At 54.3% G+C, this 13,707-nt stretch overlaps 1 protein-coding gene across 11 annotated transcripts in view; it reads right to left on the bottom strand.

The window, feature by feature from the left end:
• The window catches only part of SGIP1 (SH3 domain GRB2 like endophilin interacting protein 1), a 34,309-nt gene that overhangs the window by 7,455 nt on the left and 13,147 nt on the right, over positions 1-13,707 (bottom strand). For 4 of the 11 annotated variants that reach the window (XM_015291098.4, XM_015291106.4, XM_015291099.3 and 1 more), the window contains 12 exons: positions 13,450-13,625; positions 12,803-12,814; positions 11,733-11,744; positions 11,252-11,276; positions 10,895-10,946; positions 10,543-10,628; positions 9,913-9,999; positions 9,404-9,478; positions 7,641-8,087; positions 4,529-4,650; positions 3,960-4,086; positions 1,459-1,518 (listed from right to left, as the gene is read on the bottom strand). In XM_015291098.4, the coding sequence (XP_015146584.1) occupies positions 1,459-1,518; positions 3,960-4,086; positions 4,529-4,650; positions 7,641-8,087; positions 9,404-9,478; positions 9,913-9,999; positions 10,543-10,628; positions 10,895-10,946; positions 11,252-11,276; positions 11,733-11,744; positions 12,803-12,814; positions 13,450-13,625 (1,281 nt within the window). The remainder of the gene's footprint in view (positions 1-1,458; positions 1,519-3,959; positions 4,087-4,528; positions 4,651-7,640; positions 8,088-9,403; positions 9,479-9,912; positions 10,000-10,542; positions 10,629-10,894; positions 10,947-11,251; positions 11,277-11,732; positions 11,745-12,802; positions 12,815-13,449; positions 13,626-13,707) is intronic. The other 7 variants (XM_046944730.1, XM_046944731.1, XM_046944732.1 and 4 more) reach the window with 4 other exon arrangements.

Genomic DNA, 13,707 nt, shown 5'->3' with positions numbered 1-13,707 from the left:
CTCCCTGCAAACCCCCACACTATTCTAACAGATGCAGACAGTAATCAGCTTTCTTCTACAGAAAGCTTTGACTTAGAATCATAGGACCAAGGTTGGAAGAGGCTCCACTGCTGCCTGGGCTGCCTGTCCCAGTACCTGACCGCTCCTTTTGGAGAAGGAAGGCTGGTTTAAGTACATGCTATGGGACCAATGAGCTTTAGCTCCTGCTTTCGGAGTCGTTTTTGGATGCATTTCATTTTGGCCAAGGAATGTGGCAATGAAGGAGATCAGCATCCACCCAGCAGGGCTCTGGAGCCCACCAGGTTCATTTGCTGTTATCCACTGGGAGCGGGGCAGGTTGCCCATCACAGTGCTGTCACACACAGAGGTGGTTTGCCTTACTGTTGCCTGAATGATGGCGCAGAATAGAGGGGAAGGAGCAAAGCAGGCTGTGCATGGTCCAAGCATCACCAGCACAGACAAATTACCCCATGGTACGCAAATACTGTGCCCGGAGCCAAGAAGAAACAACTGCAACAAAAGGAACCCCAACCAGAAACACTGCTGCAGTGACCCGCAGAACTTCAGATCCAACAGCCAAAAAGATCACATAACCATTACGAGGCCAAACCACACAAATTCCCCAGCATGTTCACAGAGCTGTGGGCCCAATCCAGTAAGGAGGAAGAGGAGGAGGGAGAACAGGAACCCAGCTCTGGGAAACAGCAAGACCCAACTGGGAGGAAGGGGCCAGCCGCTGCCCCGATGGAAAAGGCAAAGAGGAGGGGAAGAAGAAGCACTGCCCCTCACCAGCACCAATCCCTGCCCAGTGCTGCTGCGGCATCACCCTCACCAAAAGCATTTTGCTCAAGCAGCTGAGCAGCCCAGCCTGGCTCTGCACACCCTGTCGTGGGACCAGGACCCATGGGGATACAAGAGCCACGGTGATCCTGGAGCCATATAGCCACGTCCCCAGCAGCCCTGGCTGCAGGACGCTCATTCCCTTGCTCTAGGTGGTGGGGCAAGAAAGCTTAAAGGTGACAGAATCAATTTGATGAATCAAAAAATAAAAGAATTCGGAGCGTTTCTAAGCACCTGGTTTTGCTCAGGACTTGTCTGCCGAAGCCCTGCCCTGCAGGCAGCAAGCAGGATAACTGTAGGGGATGGCTTCACCTGGCCGGGTCTCTGCGCGTGCAATGCCTGCGGTTTCCCAGGGGTGCCACAAGGCCAGAGTGACAGCCCTGTTCCCGGCAGCACCTTTGGAGCAATTCCATGGCATTCAGCCCAGGTGCTGAGATATTTCCTTTTTTCTTCTCTTTTTTTAGAGTAAACCAGCAGGGAAACAGCTCATTGATGAATGGCATCAACCCAACCAAAGCAGCCATAGCACCTGGCACAGCACCGGGCCGCAGCATCGGGGGAGCCCGGGGCAGCGAGCGAGCGGGGAGCGAGCGGCAGCTGAGCCTGCGCACTACTTACCTTCGAAAGTCAAATAAAACTTTCCTCTGTCAAACCAAACGAGGGAAGGCTGTTCATTCTCTGTATGGCCAGGAGGTGAAGCGGGATGGGGAAGGTTCAGGAGAGGGAGAGAGAAGGACACAGAGTGAGTCACAGAGCAGGACATCCGTCTCGCTATGGGGCGGGGAGCGCAGCAAGCCAAGAGCGTGCGGGGCGGGAGCGGGCTCTGAAACTCAGGGTTTGCTTGGAGAACAAAGCAGGAAGCAAAGCTATGGAAGCCCAATGGAAGGGAATCTCTGCCCACTTGGAAAGGACTCCTTTGGATTTTCTCTTGTTGCCTATGGATGGAGAGGACCGGGTGCCTCAGACCGTGCCGACACCGCATCCCATGGGGACATCGCGATGGGCATGACCGGAGCAGTGTGTGCAGCCAGACTGCAGCACGGCGATACGAATCTCAGGGCACTCAGCCCCAGGTGAACACACACACGTGGGGCAGCAGATGCCCGACTGGAACCGTCACCAGTCAGCTGCACTCACGGCACCCCAAAACTGCTGGAGAAGAAGCAGCACCCGAAAGCAATGCTGCTGAAGTGATGGGCTTGGGGGAGAACGGCATCCTGAGCTGCTGAACGAACCCTTTCCTTTAGAATGCATGAGGTGATGGCACGTCACCCCTCAGTGCTTTTTGTCACCAGTGCCACTTTCAGGCCAGGTTTCCCCAAAGTGCAGACGTGGGCACTTTGTCAGAGGGCATCCTCTTCTGACAACATGAATGGGAGAAACGCAAAAAGAGAGTAATAAAGAAAAACAACGAGAAAACAAACCCCAAGTGAAATCAAGCAGCGCAATCTATCAACAGAAAACACAAGGAGAAGAATTTTAACGAGAAAAATAATTGCACGCTCGCTGGCACAAACACAACAGCTCCTTTCTTTGTAGTAAGTGACCGCACATGCAACCAGGATGGAAGCACACCAGCACAGCATGAGGGACACGCAAGAAAACTGCCGCTCCCAGCACCCTTGGATGAGCTCTGATGGACTTGGCTGCCCTGGGAGCATCGTGGTGGAGGTGGACATCCCCAGGGCATCATCAGATCATACACTGAGAGCACTGCCTGCTCTGACGAGGGGCTGCAGCCCGTGGGGCAAGGGGAGCATCGTGGCGATGCCTGGCCCTGCCTGGGGCTTGGGGCTGGGATGCACACAGTGAGCACAGAATGGGTCATTGTAAAACATCATGAAGAAGCTACATTCATGAAATTATATGGGAAAGGGAAAAACATATATGTAAAAATGAGCACCTAGAGGACATACTTCATGCTCATCCCAGGGGGAAATCCACACAAAGGCAGGGGCTGCCAGCAATGAGCACAGCCCAAACTTCATAGCAACTCCTCCTGGCCTCCACCAGCCCCTTATCCAATTGTGACTTCCATCAAAGCCTCCACGAGTTTGCAGCAGCATGCTATAACGGGGCTAAAGAGATACACCCATGACACCTCCAGGTCGAAGCCCCAGTGGGATGGAGACGCAGGCGGGAGGCAGTGCTGCCATTCCCAATGGCCTCAGCTTGGGAGATCCCATGGAAAACCTCACACCGTTGCCAAGCACACACAGACACGAACAAATTTGTGCTTTTCTCAGACGTTTCTTTCTCTAGCAATCTTCTCTAGCATCCAACCTGCTCCTGTCGCGAGGGTCCCAGCCGCTGCCAGCCCGTGGCACAGCAGTGCCATGGGACATCCCCGCTGAGTGCAGCGGCACATCATCAGAACAGGACAACCAACAGGAGAAGCCATGGAAAGAAAAGGGAGTGGGGTGTGATCCTGGTCGAAATGGAGCTGCAGGAAGGGAGGGCGCAGGCAAGGTGACAGGGACAGAGGCACAGGGGGAGGCAGCACCCCCAGAGCATGGACCTCAGAGCTGACAGCCAGACATGGAGTATCTGCAGGGTGCCCCATGCCACACGGGCACCCGATGGGCTGAGCAAGAAACGTGTTTCTGAGGACGTTTCCTCCAGAAGCAGCACCTTGTTATGACTGAAGATGTGCGAAGCGAAGGGGTTTGAAGAGCCTTTGCCAAGACTCCATTTCCCACTCCCACTTTAAGGGGAAATGCATATTTCAGACATTCGAAGAGATCGAACAGTTATCGCTTCCCAGATCCCAGCATCTATCTTCCAGCCCCCTCCCCTCCAGGGTATGAGCATCCCCCACAGAAGGCTGCTTTTGACCAACCTTACAGACCACAAGCGTGTTCCATAATGCTTTGCACTTGGTGATAACCTCTACCTTCCCCAAACACGTATTTTCTCTAACTGTTGGAGAAAGCCTCCCTGACATCACCTTGATGACCCTCCACACCCAGCTCCCATCCTTTTTTGCATTTGAAAACCTGATTACAATGAATATGCATGAACCCAAAGACCGAGCTAGTGAATCAAAAGGGCTGGGGGCTCTCCCAAGGCTTTTTGGAGGAGGAAAAGGTGAAAGAAAAGCAGTGCCGTAGGATTTTTACCAACTGTGGGAGTGGTGGCTGCACTCAGGGAGTTGGTGGAAGATATGGAAGAAGTACTTTCAGCACGGGCTAAAGGTGCTATCGGAGGAGGACTGGATGAGTGAATAGGAGGGCTAAAAGGCCTGGACTGGAGAAAAACATAAAATAACACAAGGTTAAAGAAAATACGCACAGAACATTTGTATTAAGCCAATAGAAGCTTTTGCTGAAGATGTCATCCTGGTGCACCCCACCTGCTGACAGCCTGGGGCCCCTGTGGGGAGGGCTGCATTTAATGCAAGCAGTATCAGGCAGGCACGGCCTTGCTGCTCCTGTCCCCACTTCCTGTGCTGTGGCACATCCCAGCAGCCCAGCCTTCATGCTGGGCACCATATCCCTTTTGGCACAGGAGCAATATTCCACCCTGTCCATACCCACTAACCCCAGGCAGACCCATCCCCTGCGCCCCCCAGGGATGCAGCTCGCTGCCATTCTCCCACACAATTTGTTTCTGTGTATAAATAGCAAAAAAAAAAAAAAGCCAAAAACCCTGCAAGCAGCCCCTGCAAATGCAAGCATGCTGCACCTACCAGGTCTGCGACGGAGGGCTTGCCAGGTGGCAGCTTGGGCCGGGATGGGGGCCGTGGTGGTGGGGGTGGTGGGGTGCCGCAGGCGGCCAGTGGCGTGCCGGGGCGAGCTGGGGACGAGGAGCCTGCAACAGAGATGGGGCATCAGCAGCACATCAGCACACAGATACTGCTCCCAGGAGCTGGTGGGGAGGGGACAGGGTGTCCCCACATCAATTCCCCCATGATGGTTGCTCCAGAGCAGCAGGTTTGCACAGCGGAGCATGCTGTGATTGCTGCAGTGCTCATAGGGATGACCCAGGCACCCATAGCCTGGCAGCTCTACCCAAGCTGGAGAAAATGATGCACTGGGAATGAAATCTCCACCTGCAACAGCTTTTGTTGTGCCAAGAGCTGTGGGGAAAGGCACTTCTTCCCCTCCATCCTGATGGCTTGCGTCAGCAAGAGAAGAGGTTTGGGCTCTTCTTCCTCGGTGTCCCACACAACCACACTGCACCTCATTTGTCTTGGCGCAGCTCTCGTTGGGCTTCTGCAGCTGCCAGGGTGGGCCATCGTGGGGTCAGTCCCAGCCATGGGAAGAGGGGAGGCCAGGCAGGGATGTGGCTTTGTCCCAGGGAAGAAGAACAAGGGTGGGAAGGATGGAAAAGCAACGTTATCAGATGTGCTGGGAGCACTGCCAACAGCCCAGCTCTCTGGGAGAGCTTCCGTGAAGAAGATGGTGATGCTTTCATGGCTCGTGTGGCCATTGGCAGCTGTGGCCACGCTGGGAACGTGGATCTTTTTTTTTGTCTCCAAACAGAAATTTTGACAGATGCTTAAGAGGAAACCCCGTGGATCTCTTTGTTCCATGGATAGACTTCCTCCCAGGGTAAGTTTGGTGATGTCAGCTCTGTGCAGTGATCACAGACCAGTGCTGCCCAATAGAAGTGGACCTGCAGCACAGCAATGCCGCCCCAGTATTGCAGCACCCAACAACCCACTGCTGGTTACCAGCACCACAGACTGCAGGAGCACACTCTGGTTTGGAGCAGCATGTTTTGCTTAAGCAGACAGTAAGGCAATGCTTTTAGCTTCGTATTTCCTCACTTAGGAGAAAAACAGCTCACTGAGCTTTTTGAATGAGAGCTCACGGTAAGAAAACATCAAAGCTAAGCCTATGGAACTTGGACCTACGTAACTGAGTGCTCAGATGAGGTGTAGGTTTGTTTAAAGAGCGTAAACCCTGGCCACTCATCTGAGCATCCCTGAAAATTAAGCTGTTCTCATTTAGAAGCCTAATTTGGGTGCCAAAGGTTGATTTCTTCCCCCCTCCTTGTCACTGTCGAAGCCAAACCAGAATTATTCAGAGGTAATCCAGCAGCACTCAATGCCATGTGATGGATCCACACGGGCATTTGATCCAGAAGCAGTGCCCCACCACCAGTTGGCCAAAGCCCTTCCAGGTCTCAGGTCTAACACAGGGATGTTTGTTCTTTCCCTTGTGAGGTCCCTCTGCAGCAAGAGCCATCAGCACTGCACCATGACCCAGCAGGAGCCTGCTCATCCTCCAGTCCCCTCTCCAGCCATGGTGGAACCCAGACACCCACAGGACACCAAGGCAGGAGGCACATCAGGCCCCCCAGCATCCCAAAGGTGGACCAGGGCTGGGTACAGCAACCCAGAGCTCACAATGAGGGAGAGCACAGGAGCAGGAAAGGAGCCGAACCAACATCCTACTGCCAGCAGATGTGGCTGTCTGAAGGTCTGTACTATTTTTGTGTGCATGTTTCAACATTTGGCATGTTTACAGCTCGCTTTCCCACCTTGGACTGGTTAGGAATAGGAGCCAGCAACCTGGAAAGCACGCAGGAAGGAGACAGAAGGTAACTTAAGAGATGAGGATGCTCTGAATGGGGAGACCGGCTGCAGACAGCTCCTTGCTCACGCCAAAGGGATTTTCTCCACCTCTCCCATCATCACATCCCCACTCTCAGCTCAGTCAGCGCAGCTCAGCCATCACGGTGGCAGGAAGCAATTAATGAAGAAACTCAATGGTCCCACTGTGACCTCCTGGAGAAGCTCCAGCTCTGAGTGGTGCCAATGGGATAGGGGCTGCAACCCCCAGAGTCCCCATCCCACCCCACCAACCCCCAGCACCTTGTGAGAGCAGCACAACGAAGTCACAGCACCACCACAAAGCCAAGCCACGCTCCCAGGGAAAGCAAAGCTCCACGGACACCAAAGCTCCTCCAACCACACACGGAGCAGGGGGGGGGGCTCATCCCATCCCCCACACCATCCAATGTGGGATTGTCATTAAAGCAATTGGGACCAATTCCAACCCATTGTTCTTGATGTGGAACTGGTAGCAGCAGTGGGACACAGGTCGGTCCTGGATTAGGTCTCCATGCAGGATGGCAGCTGGTGAGGATGTTCCAGGAGTTGGGCTCAGTGATTCTTATGGGTTTCTTCCAACTCAGGATATCCTATGGCTCTATGAGCAGCACAAGTCCCGGTGCAGGGCCCTGCTTCTGCCCTGACACAACACAAGGCGGCTGCAGCTTCTCAAGCTCAGAGATCTGATGTAAACTGACCTCTCAGAGCTCGCTTGCCCCAGCAGACACACATTTATAATTGAGCAGGTGAAGCCAGGCAGGCAGCGCACATCAGACCAAGCTATCGGGTTTTGCTCCTCCGAAACACACCTTCTGAAAGCCATGTCTCAAAACCCAGCTGTGGCTGCCTGCTCCCAAAACCAGGGCAGGGCAGACGGGGACTGCATTCACCCACTCACCTACTGAGGTCCCAGCAGCCCCATGGTGATGGTGTGGGACAAGCAGACTAAACAAACCGCACAATTGTTCGCCAAGGTGATGATTTGCCTGAGGCGTTTGTGCCTCTGTTCACTCTGAAGCCCACAGACGACACAGCTGCAGACACAGCCCCCCTCTGCCCAGTGACGTTGGGTGTACACACAAAGCACAGGCGGGAAGGGTTGATGGAGCACCTGAGCTTTGGGAAGGCAGGCTTTGGGAAGGCTTTCAGACCCGTCCGACACCAGACACAGCGGGGAGCAGGGAGGAGGACGACACGGAGGCCAAGGGCAGGGGAAGCAGAGTGGGGCAGCAGGACGTACCGCTGGGGCTTCCTGCTCCGCTGCTGGCGCCCGGCCCAGGGGACGACACGACCGTACGGTAGGTGGGCGGCGGAGGGGGCGGCGGGGTGGCTCTTTGTCCCGGCCCCAATTCCTTGGGGGAGGCGACCGCTGGCTCCGCGTTCTCCTCTTTCGCATAGGGCTGCTCCAAAGCCTTCTTCTGCAGCTCGTCCAGGCGCAGCGGGGAGGGCAGGGCGCGGGGCGGCTCAGCCCCTGGGCTGCCCACTGCCACCGGGGGGGACGCCGCCGCCTCCCGGGGCCTCGGCACCGCCGCGGTGTTTTCCGGGGATGGATCGGAAAAATTGACCCACTTGTTTTCTGCCTGAGCAGCCACAGACTTGGGGGAAAGCACGGGGCCAAAAATGCTGTCCAAGTCATTGATGGATGGCGGTTTGTCACTTTTGGCCTCCGTGGCTGGCTGGTCACCTCCTGTGGTCAAAGCAGTGGGTTTAAGCTTAGCGTTAAGAGGGCTGCGGCGGCGCGGGGCTCTGCGCCAGCCGCTTTCTAGAGGGATGCTCAAAGCACATTGCCAAGCACGTGGCTTATCGGCTGCTGGGGGACGTCATTCCCGAAGCACACTTGGTTGAAATACATACACTGCACAGGAGAGCATGCAGCCGCCCGGCCCCACGGGTTGCCTCATACCAGGCGCTCCTCTCCACGCACCACTGACAGCTGGCACGCAGCCTTCGTTATGTCACGGCTAAATAGCGTCCTTATCATCACCAGGAATTATTAGTAGCTATTAGACTCGTACAGTAAGCACAGCAAACTGAAGCTCTCTTACACACTCCACTCATATATATATATATTTATACGCACATAAATATAAATATATACATTTACACATGCTGGTTTGACGCTCCCACTGGCGAAGGGCATGCAGCACAGGACAGCACACAGGGTGTATGTATTTCAGCTGCAGCCAGCAGCAGATGAAGCTCTGGTGGCTCTCTGCTCGCTCTCTGAGCTGCCACCACCAGCACCACAGCACTGTTAATGACTGACCACACCTGGCTGCACAGCTACATCACACACCCCAACATGGTGCAATGCCCACGCTCCTGTCCCAGCTCAGTTTGCTGCTTTGCTCACTGCTTGCAGCTCAGGGAGGTGGAGTGAGGCTGCATTTTTCATGCATGCTGTGCAGGAGGATGCCTGACCTCACATAGCACAGCTTGGAGGAGCAGGATTTGCAACCCCTTCCTACAAGCAGCACCATCCGTTGCATGCTTATAAAGCACTGGATTTACTCCAGCTGCAAACCAGTGCCTCACTCAGCTTTCCTTCACTCGTGGTGCAGCACACATGCCTCTCCCTGCTCACAACCCGGGAGGGCACAGTGGGCAGGAGCAGCCCAAACCCACCGTTCCATAGGCCCAGAAGCAGGCTGGATGGCTCCAGCCAGAGTGAGAGGGAGGCAGCAGTGCTATTTATTGCCAATGCAGAGCAGGACTTAAGGCTGGCTTTATATTTTGCTCCTAGAAGTGACCAACACCAACAGCATGGGGAGAAGAGAGCAGCAACCGAGCCAGAGCAACAGCTCAGGACCAGCAACGTCTTTGCAGCATTGCCCTGAACACAACATCTGCTGAAACAACACGGACGCAACACAGGACACACAGGGGCCAAATCCACATCTGAAATGCAGCCGCTGCGTGGGATGCCCTGGGGGGAGCCGACCCCGTGGGTCCGGATCCGGCCGCACTACACGGCGTGCTAGGAGCTGTGCACCTGGCCTTTACCTGGTGCCACCGTCAGGGGTGAGCCGGTGCGGGGCGGCGTGGCCGGGACGTTCTTGGGCGGCAGTGGTGGCGGAGCTGCGAGGGAAAGAGAGGAGAGCATAGAATCGTTTGGGTTGAAAAAGCCTTCTGAGCTCCCCAACCCTATCTGCAGCCCACCCAACCACTGCCGCATCCCCACGGCTCTGGAACACCCCCAGGGATGGGGATCCCCACCCTCTGGGCAGCTGTGCAGTGCTGAGAGCTCTTCGGAGAAGAGATTTCTCCCAGTATCCGACCTGACCCTCCCTCGGCTCAGTATGCTGTGGGGAAACCAACTCTGTGCCCAGCTGAAGGCAAAGCACTCAAGAAAGGTGGCAGAAAATAATCTCCGTGGAGTGTTTGCGCTGCTTTCCCACTGCCCCCTCTGCACAGCACTGGGCTGCTCTCCCAGCACTATCTAAAACCAGCAGCAACAGGAGAAGGTTTGGGTTCACGTGTGTATGCACCGTGTTTGGTTTTGGTCAACTTACTTCCAATTGGAAAAGGTCTCTGCAGCTTTGGGGACTCAGTGCTGTTAGGCTGGAAGGAGCCCCAGATCTCAGGCTGGTCCAGAGGAGCTGGGGAAAGAGAGCAAATAAATACACATGCAATGGAGATGATAGAGATGCTTTCCTGCAAATAGCAGAAGGAGAAGTTCAGGTGCGTTCATCTGAAGCTTGCAAGGGGAGGAAACTAAACGCTGATGGCAACCCCTCGCTAACTAAAGACATTTATTTCCCCTGTAATGCTAGATAACTGCAGGGCTGCCTGCTTTTTAAACAGGACGTGCAATTAGTTTGACACTCATGATGCTTGACAAACAAAACAATGCCAATTTGTGTCTTTGGGGGCTTATTGCATTAAGTGAAACATTGAAATAATTACTGAAATCCTCTGGAATTTTTAGGATATGCAGAAAAGAACCCAGGTATTAAACGAAGAGACCCAGCTGCATTTACACAGATGGGGAACAAAAACCCGCCAACTCTTCTATATCTCATTAAGGCATCGCACACCATTTCTCTTAGGCTGTACATGCAGAGCCACACGTAGGGACAGCTTTGCTCCAGGATTTGAGCAGAGCTGTCCATTATGAGGGATGGGTGCAAACCCCAACACACCGTCCAGCTTCTGCTCCTTGAATGCTGACTCCAGTGGGGGCCCAAAGAGCGGTGCCAGCGCGGCCGGGTCCTCCAGGGGCTTCCTGCTGTGGGACAGAGGCACACAGCATTCACAACGTGCTGTGAGAAGCACAAATGTGTGTCTCTGCAGGGAGCTGGTGTGGTTTGGACTCTTAGTATGCATGCGATTGTGTGCTAAGGTGCTTCAAGTCACATTTGGATGGCATAGTGGAGAGCCCTGCTGATGGACTCCACAGAGCTATGAGGCCTTTGTGCTGGGTGATGCTCAAGCAAGCGAGCTTTTGCAGCTGTATGGTGTGTGTATGTATGCACACATATCCCCCATACTGACCTGCTGGGGTCCGGTGTGGGTGTGGAGCGCCGGGGCCGTGCAATCTCCTCACCTGTGCAAGGTCAGGCAGAGCAGGGTTAGAGCTGCGCCCCCGCCCCACATCTCCCCCCACATCCCATGCCAAGCCCACTATCGAGGTGCGGGAAGAGGAGGGTCTGGGCTTAATTCAGCTCTTGTTTCTACAGTAGATAGTTGTGCTTCTGCTACAGGGCACCCCAGGGATGTCCATACGGCCTTCCTTAAGGGGACATTTGGGTGCCATCATTTCTACCCTCCTCCCCCCCTCCCCTTTATTAAATTAATTTTAAAGGCCGCCACCGCCAAGCTGTCTGCACTAATTACTTAGGACATACTTACTGGATAAATTCCTCTTAATCATCCCCTGGAATTACAAACACAGGAGGTCAGCGGGGTGTGCAGGGACACAGGCACGTTGCGATCAGAGCCAGCAGCACAGCACACAGGGCAGAAATGGGCTGAGAGTTACCGTGTGTGGCTGAGAGATGCCCACCCTCACATACGCACTAGGAAATCAGGTTTGCTCCCAGAGCACAGGGAACAGGCAGAGCCTAGCAAGAGGATTTTGCACCCCATAAGCCCATCCCCTGGCAGCCCCGGATTCACAGCCATCACTCCAACCCAATGGGCGCCCACTGGGATCTGATCTAAGCCAAATAATGCATGGTCAGCGACCTAAAGCCCCGCTTTTGCTACACAACACGCAGCACCTGCATGCAGTAAAAGCCCCCCCATGTCCCCCTCCAGAGCACTGCAACATCACTGCTTGCACAAATGCATGGCCAAAGGCAGCAAGGAAGGGTGCAAGGAAGGAGCTTACCGGGCTGCGCCGCTGCGGTCAGCAAGAAGGGAGAGAGAACAGACACCTGGTCAGAGAGGGATGCGTCAGCACCAATGTGGCACCATGCCTGGGTTGGCATCCCGGGGACAGGGAGCATCCCTGCTTGAGAACTCAGGGTTGGGACCCTTGGGATACTCTTCCCCCAGCTTTTCAAGCAGCCCCATGCTGATGCACAGCCATCTCTTTCTCTGCCTACAAGGAGGGCAGTGTCCATGCAGAGCTGCCTCGGGGTTTTTTGGGGTTCCTCTGTGCTGCAGTGCTGGTGGGCACAGACCCCAGAAGCCAGACACAAAGCATGCCACACATCTGCCCTCTGATGCACTCGGGTATGGATATTTTGGCATCTGAACCCCTTAAATCCTGGTGTCCTGGGTCAGCTCCTGCAATGGAGCACAAGCGGAGAGGGAGCCCAGCACCCCCAAACATAGGGAGTTTGCCCATTTTGGGCTCAGAATGGCCTCACACCAAGTCCTTATGAGGACAACACCATAGCTGCACACAGCAGCACTGTGGTCACAAACCTTAGATGCACTTTCCTGCTTTCCACTACATGCTGGTGCACAAGGACATGCGTAAAACCCACTCAGGGAAAGCTGTGCCCTTGCACATCTCATCCAATGCCGGTCCCAGCCTTCCTACAGAGCACATGGGATGTCCCATGTGGACTACACACATCCCAAGGAAACACAACCAGGCTCTTATCCATAGAATCACAGAACTGTTTGAGTTGGAGGAGACCTTTGAAAGCCATCTGGTCCCACTCCCCACAATGAATGGGACACCACAGCTCCATAGGTGCTCAGAGCCGCATCCCTGACCTTGGGTGTCTGCAGGGCTGGGACACCATCGCCTCTCTGGGCTGCCTGCTCCACCCACCAAGTTAAACCCAAGGGTGAAAGACAGCAACGAGCATCACGCCTTCCAGAACTGTCGGATTTGTTATTTGCCTTTACATTCTAGTTCCAGAGACATGCAGAGCAGGTGCCAGGAAAGCAGAGAACACAAATCAAGGCTGTATTAAGTTCATAAGTGAAAAAAAAATTCCTTACCGGACTTTTCCTCTAAAAGAATGCAGAAAAAAATAATAAAAAAAAGAGAGAAAATAAGATATTTTCTGTAAGGGGCTGACACAGAACTAAAAGGTTTGCATCTACGAACAGAAGGCATCAGCTTCTCCCTGCGCCTTCCTGTGAGCTTAGTGACATTGCACTGATTTGGGAAGGAGAACTAAAATGGGGATTTTATTTCACCTGGGCTTCTATCTGAGTCTGCTTCACACTTCAGATGGGGGCTGAGGATAAGCCCTGAACAGCTTCAGCTGTAGAGACTCCATAGCCCACTCTGAAGCCCATTGAAAAAGCCAACTCACAGATCTGTTCCCAGCAGAACAGATTGGGATGCGATGACAATCTCAACAAGCCTTAAGAAAAACCAGTGGGTAGCAGCATTCATACCGGGGAGCAGAAGTGGCTGCTCCTTTCAGACAGCCCTGGGTGGGAGGCATCCTACAGCAGCACTACAGAGAACCCCACAGACATCCCCCAGCCCAAGCGCTGCTATCAATCCCCACCACTGCTCTCTATGGATCCAGCTGATAAGGACCCAGAGCCAAGGTTCCCCACTCACACCCAAGGGAAGGGGCTCCCTGAGCCAAAGCAAGCAAATGGGAGAAGAGCTGAGGGCATGGGCAACTCACCACAGGGGATGGAGAAAGTGCAATGTTGCCTACAGATGCCTTCAGCTCATCCACCGTCGCCGCGCTCTTCAGGATGTCCTTAGCCTGCAGTGGTTTGATCTTGATGTTGTACTTCTTGTGGGCCTCCTCCTCCTCCTCGGACTCACTGGAGGAGTAGAAGTGCTTCCCTTTGGTGGGTGCAGCGCAGCTAAGGAAGATTGCTTGGAGATCAGGAGCGCCCACCAGCTCAGCAGTGGGTCAAAATCTTGCATCTCACTC

The sequence above is a fragment of the Gallus gallus genome, chromosome 8, assembly GCF_016699485.2.
Source record: "Gallus gallus isolate bGalGal1 chromosome 8, bGalGal1.mat.broiler.GRCg7b, whole genome shotgun sequence".
NCBI classification, from domain to species: Eukaryota; Metazoa; Chordata; class Aves; order Galliformes; family Phasianidae; genus Gallus; species Gallus gallus.
Note: the sequence above shows the minus strand (reverse complement) of the source record. Positions and strands in the feature narration are given on the sequence as shown.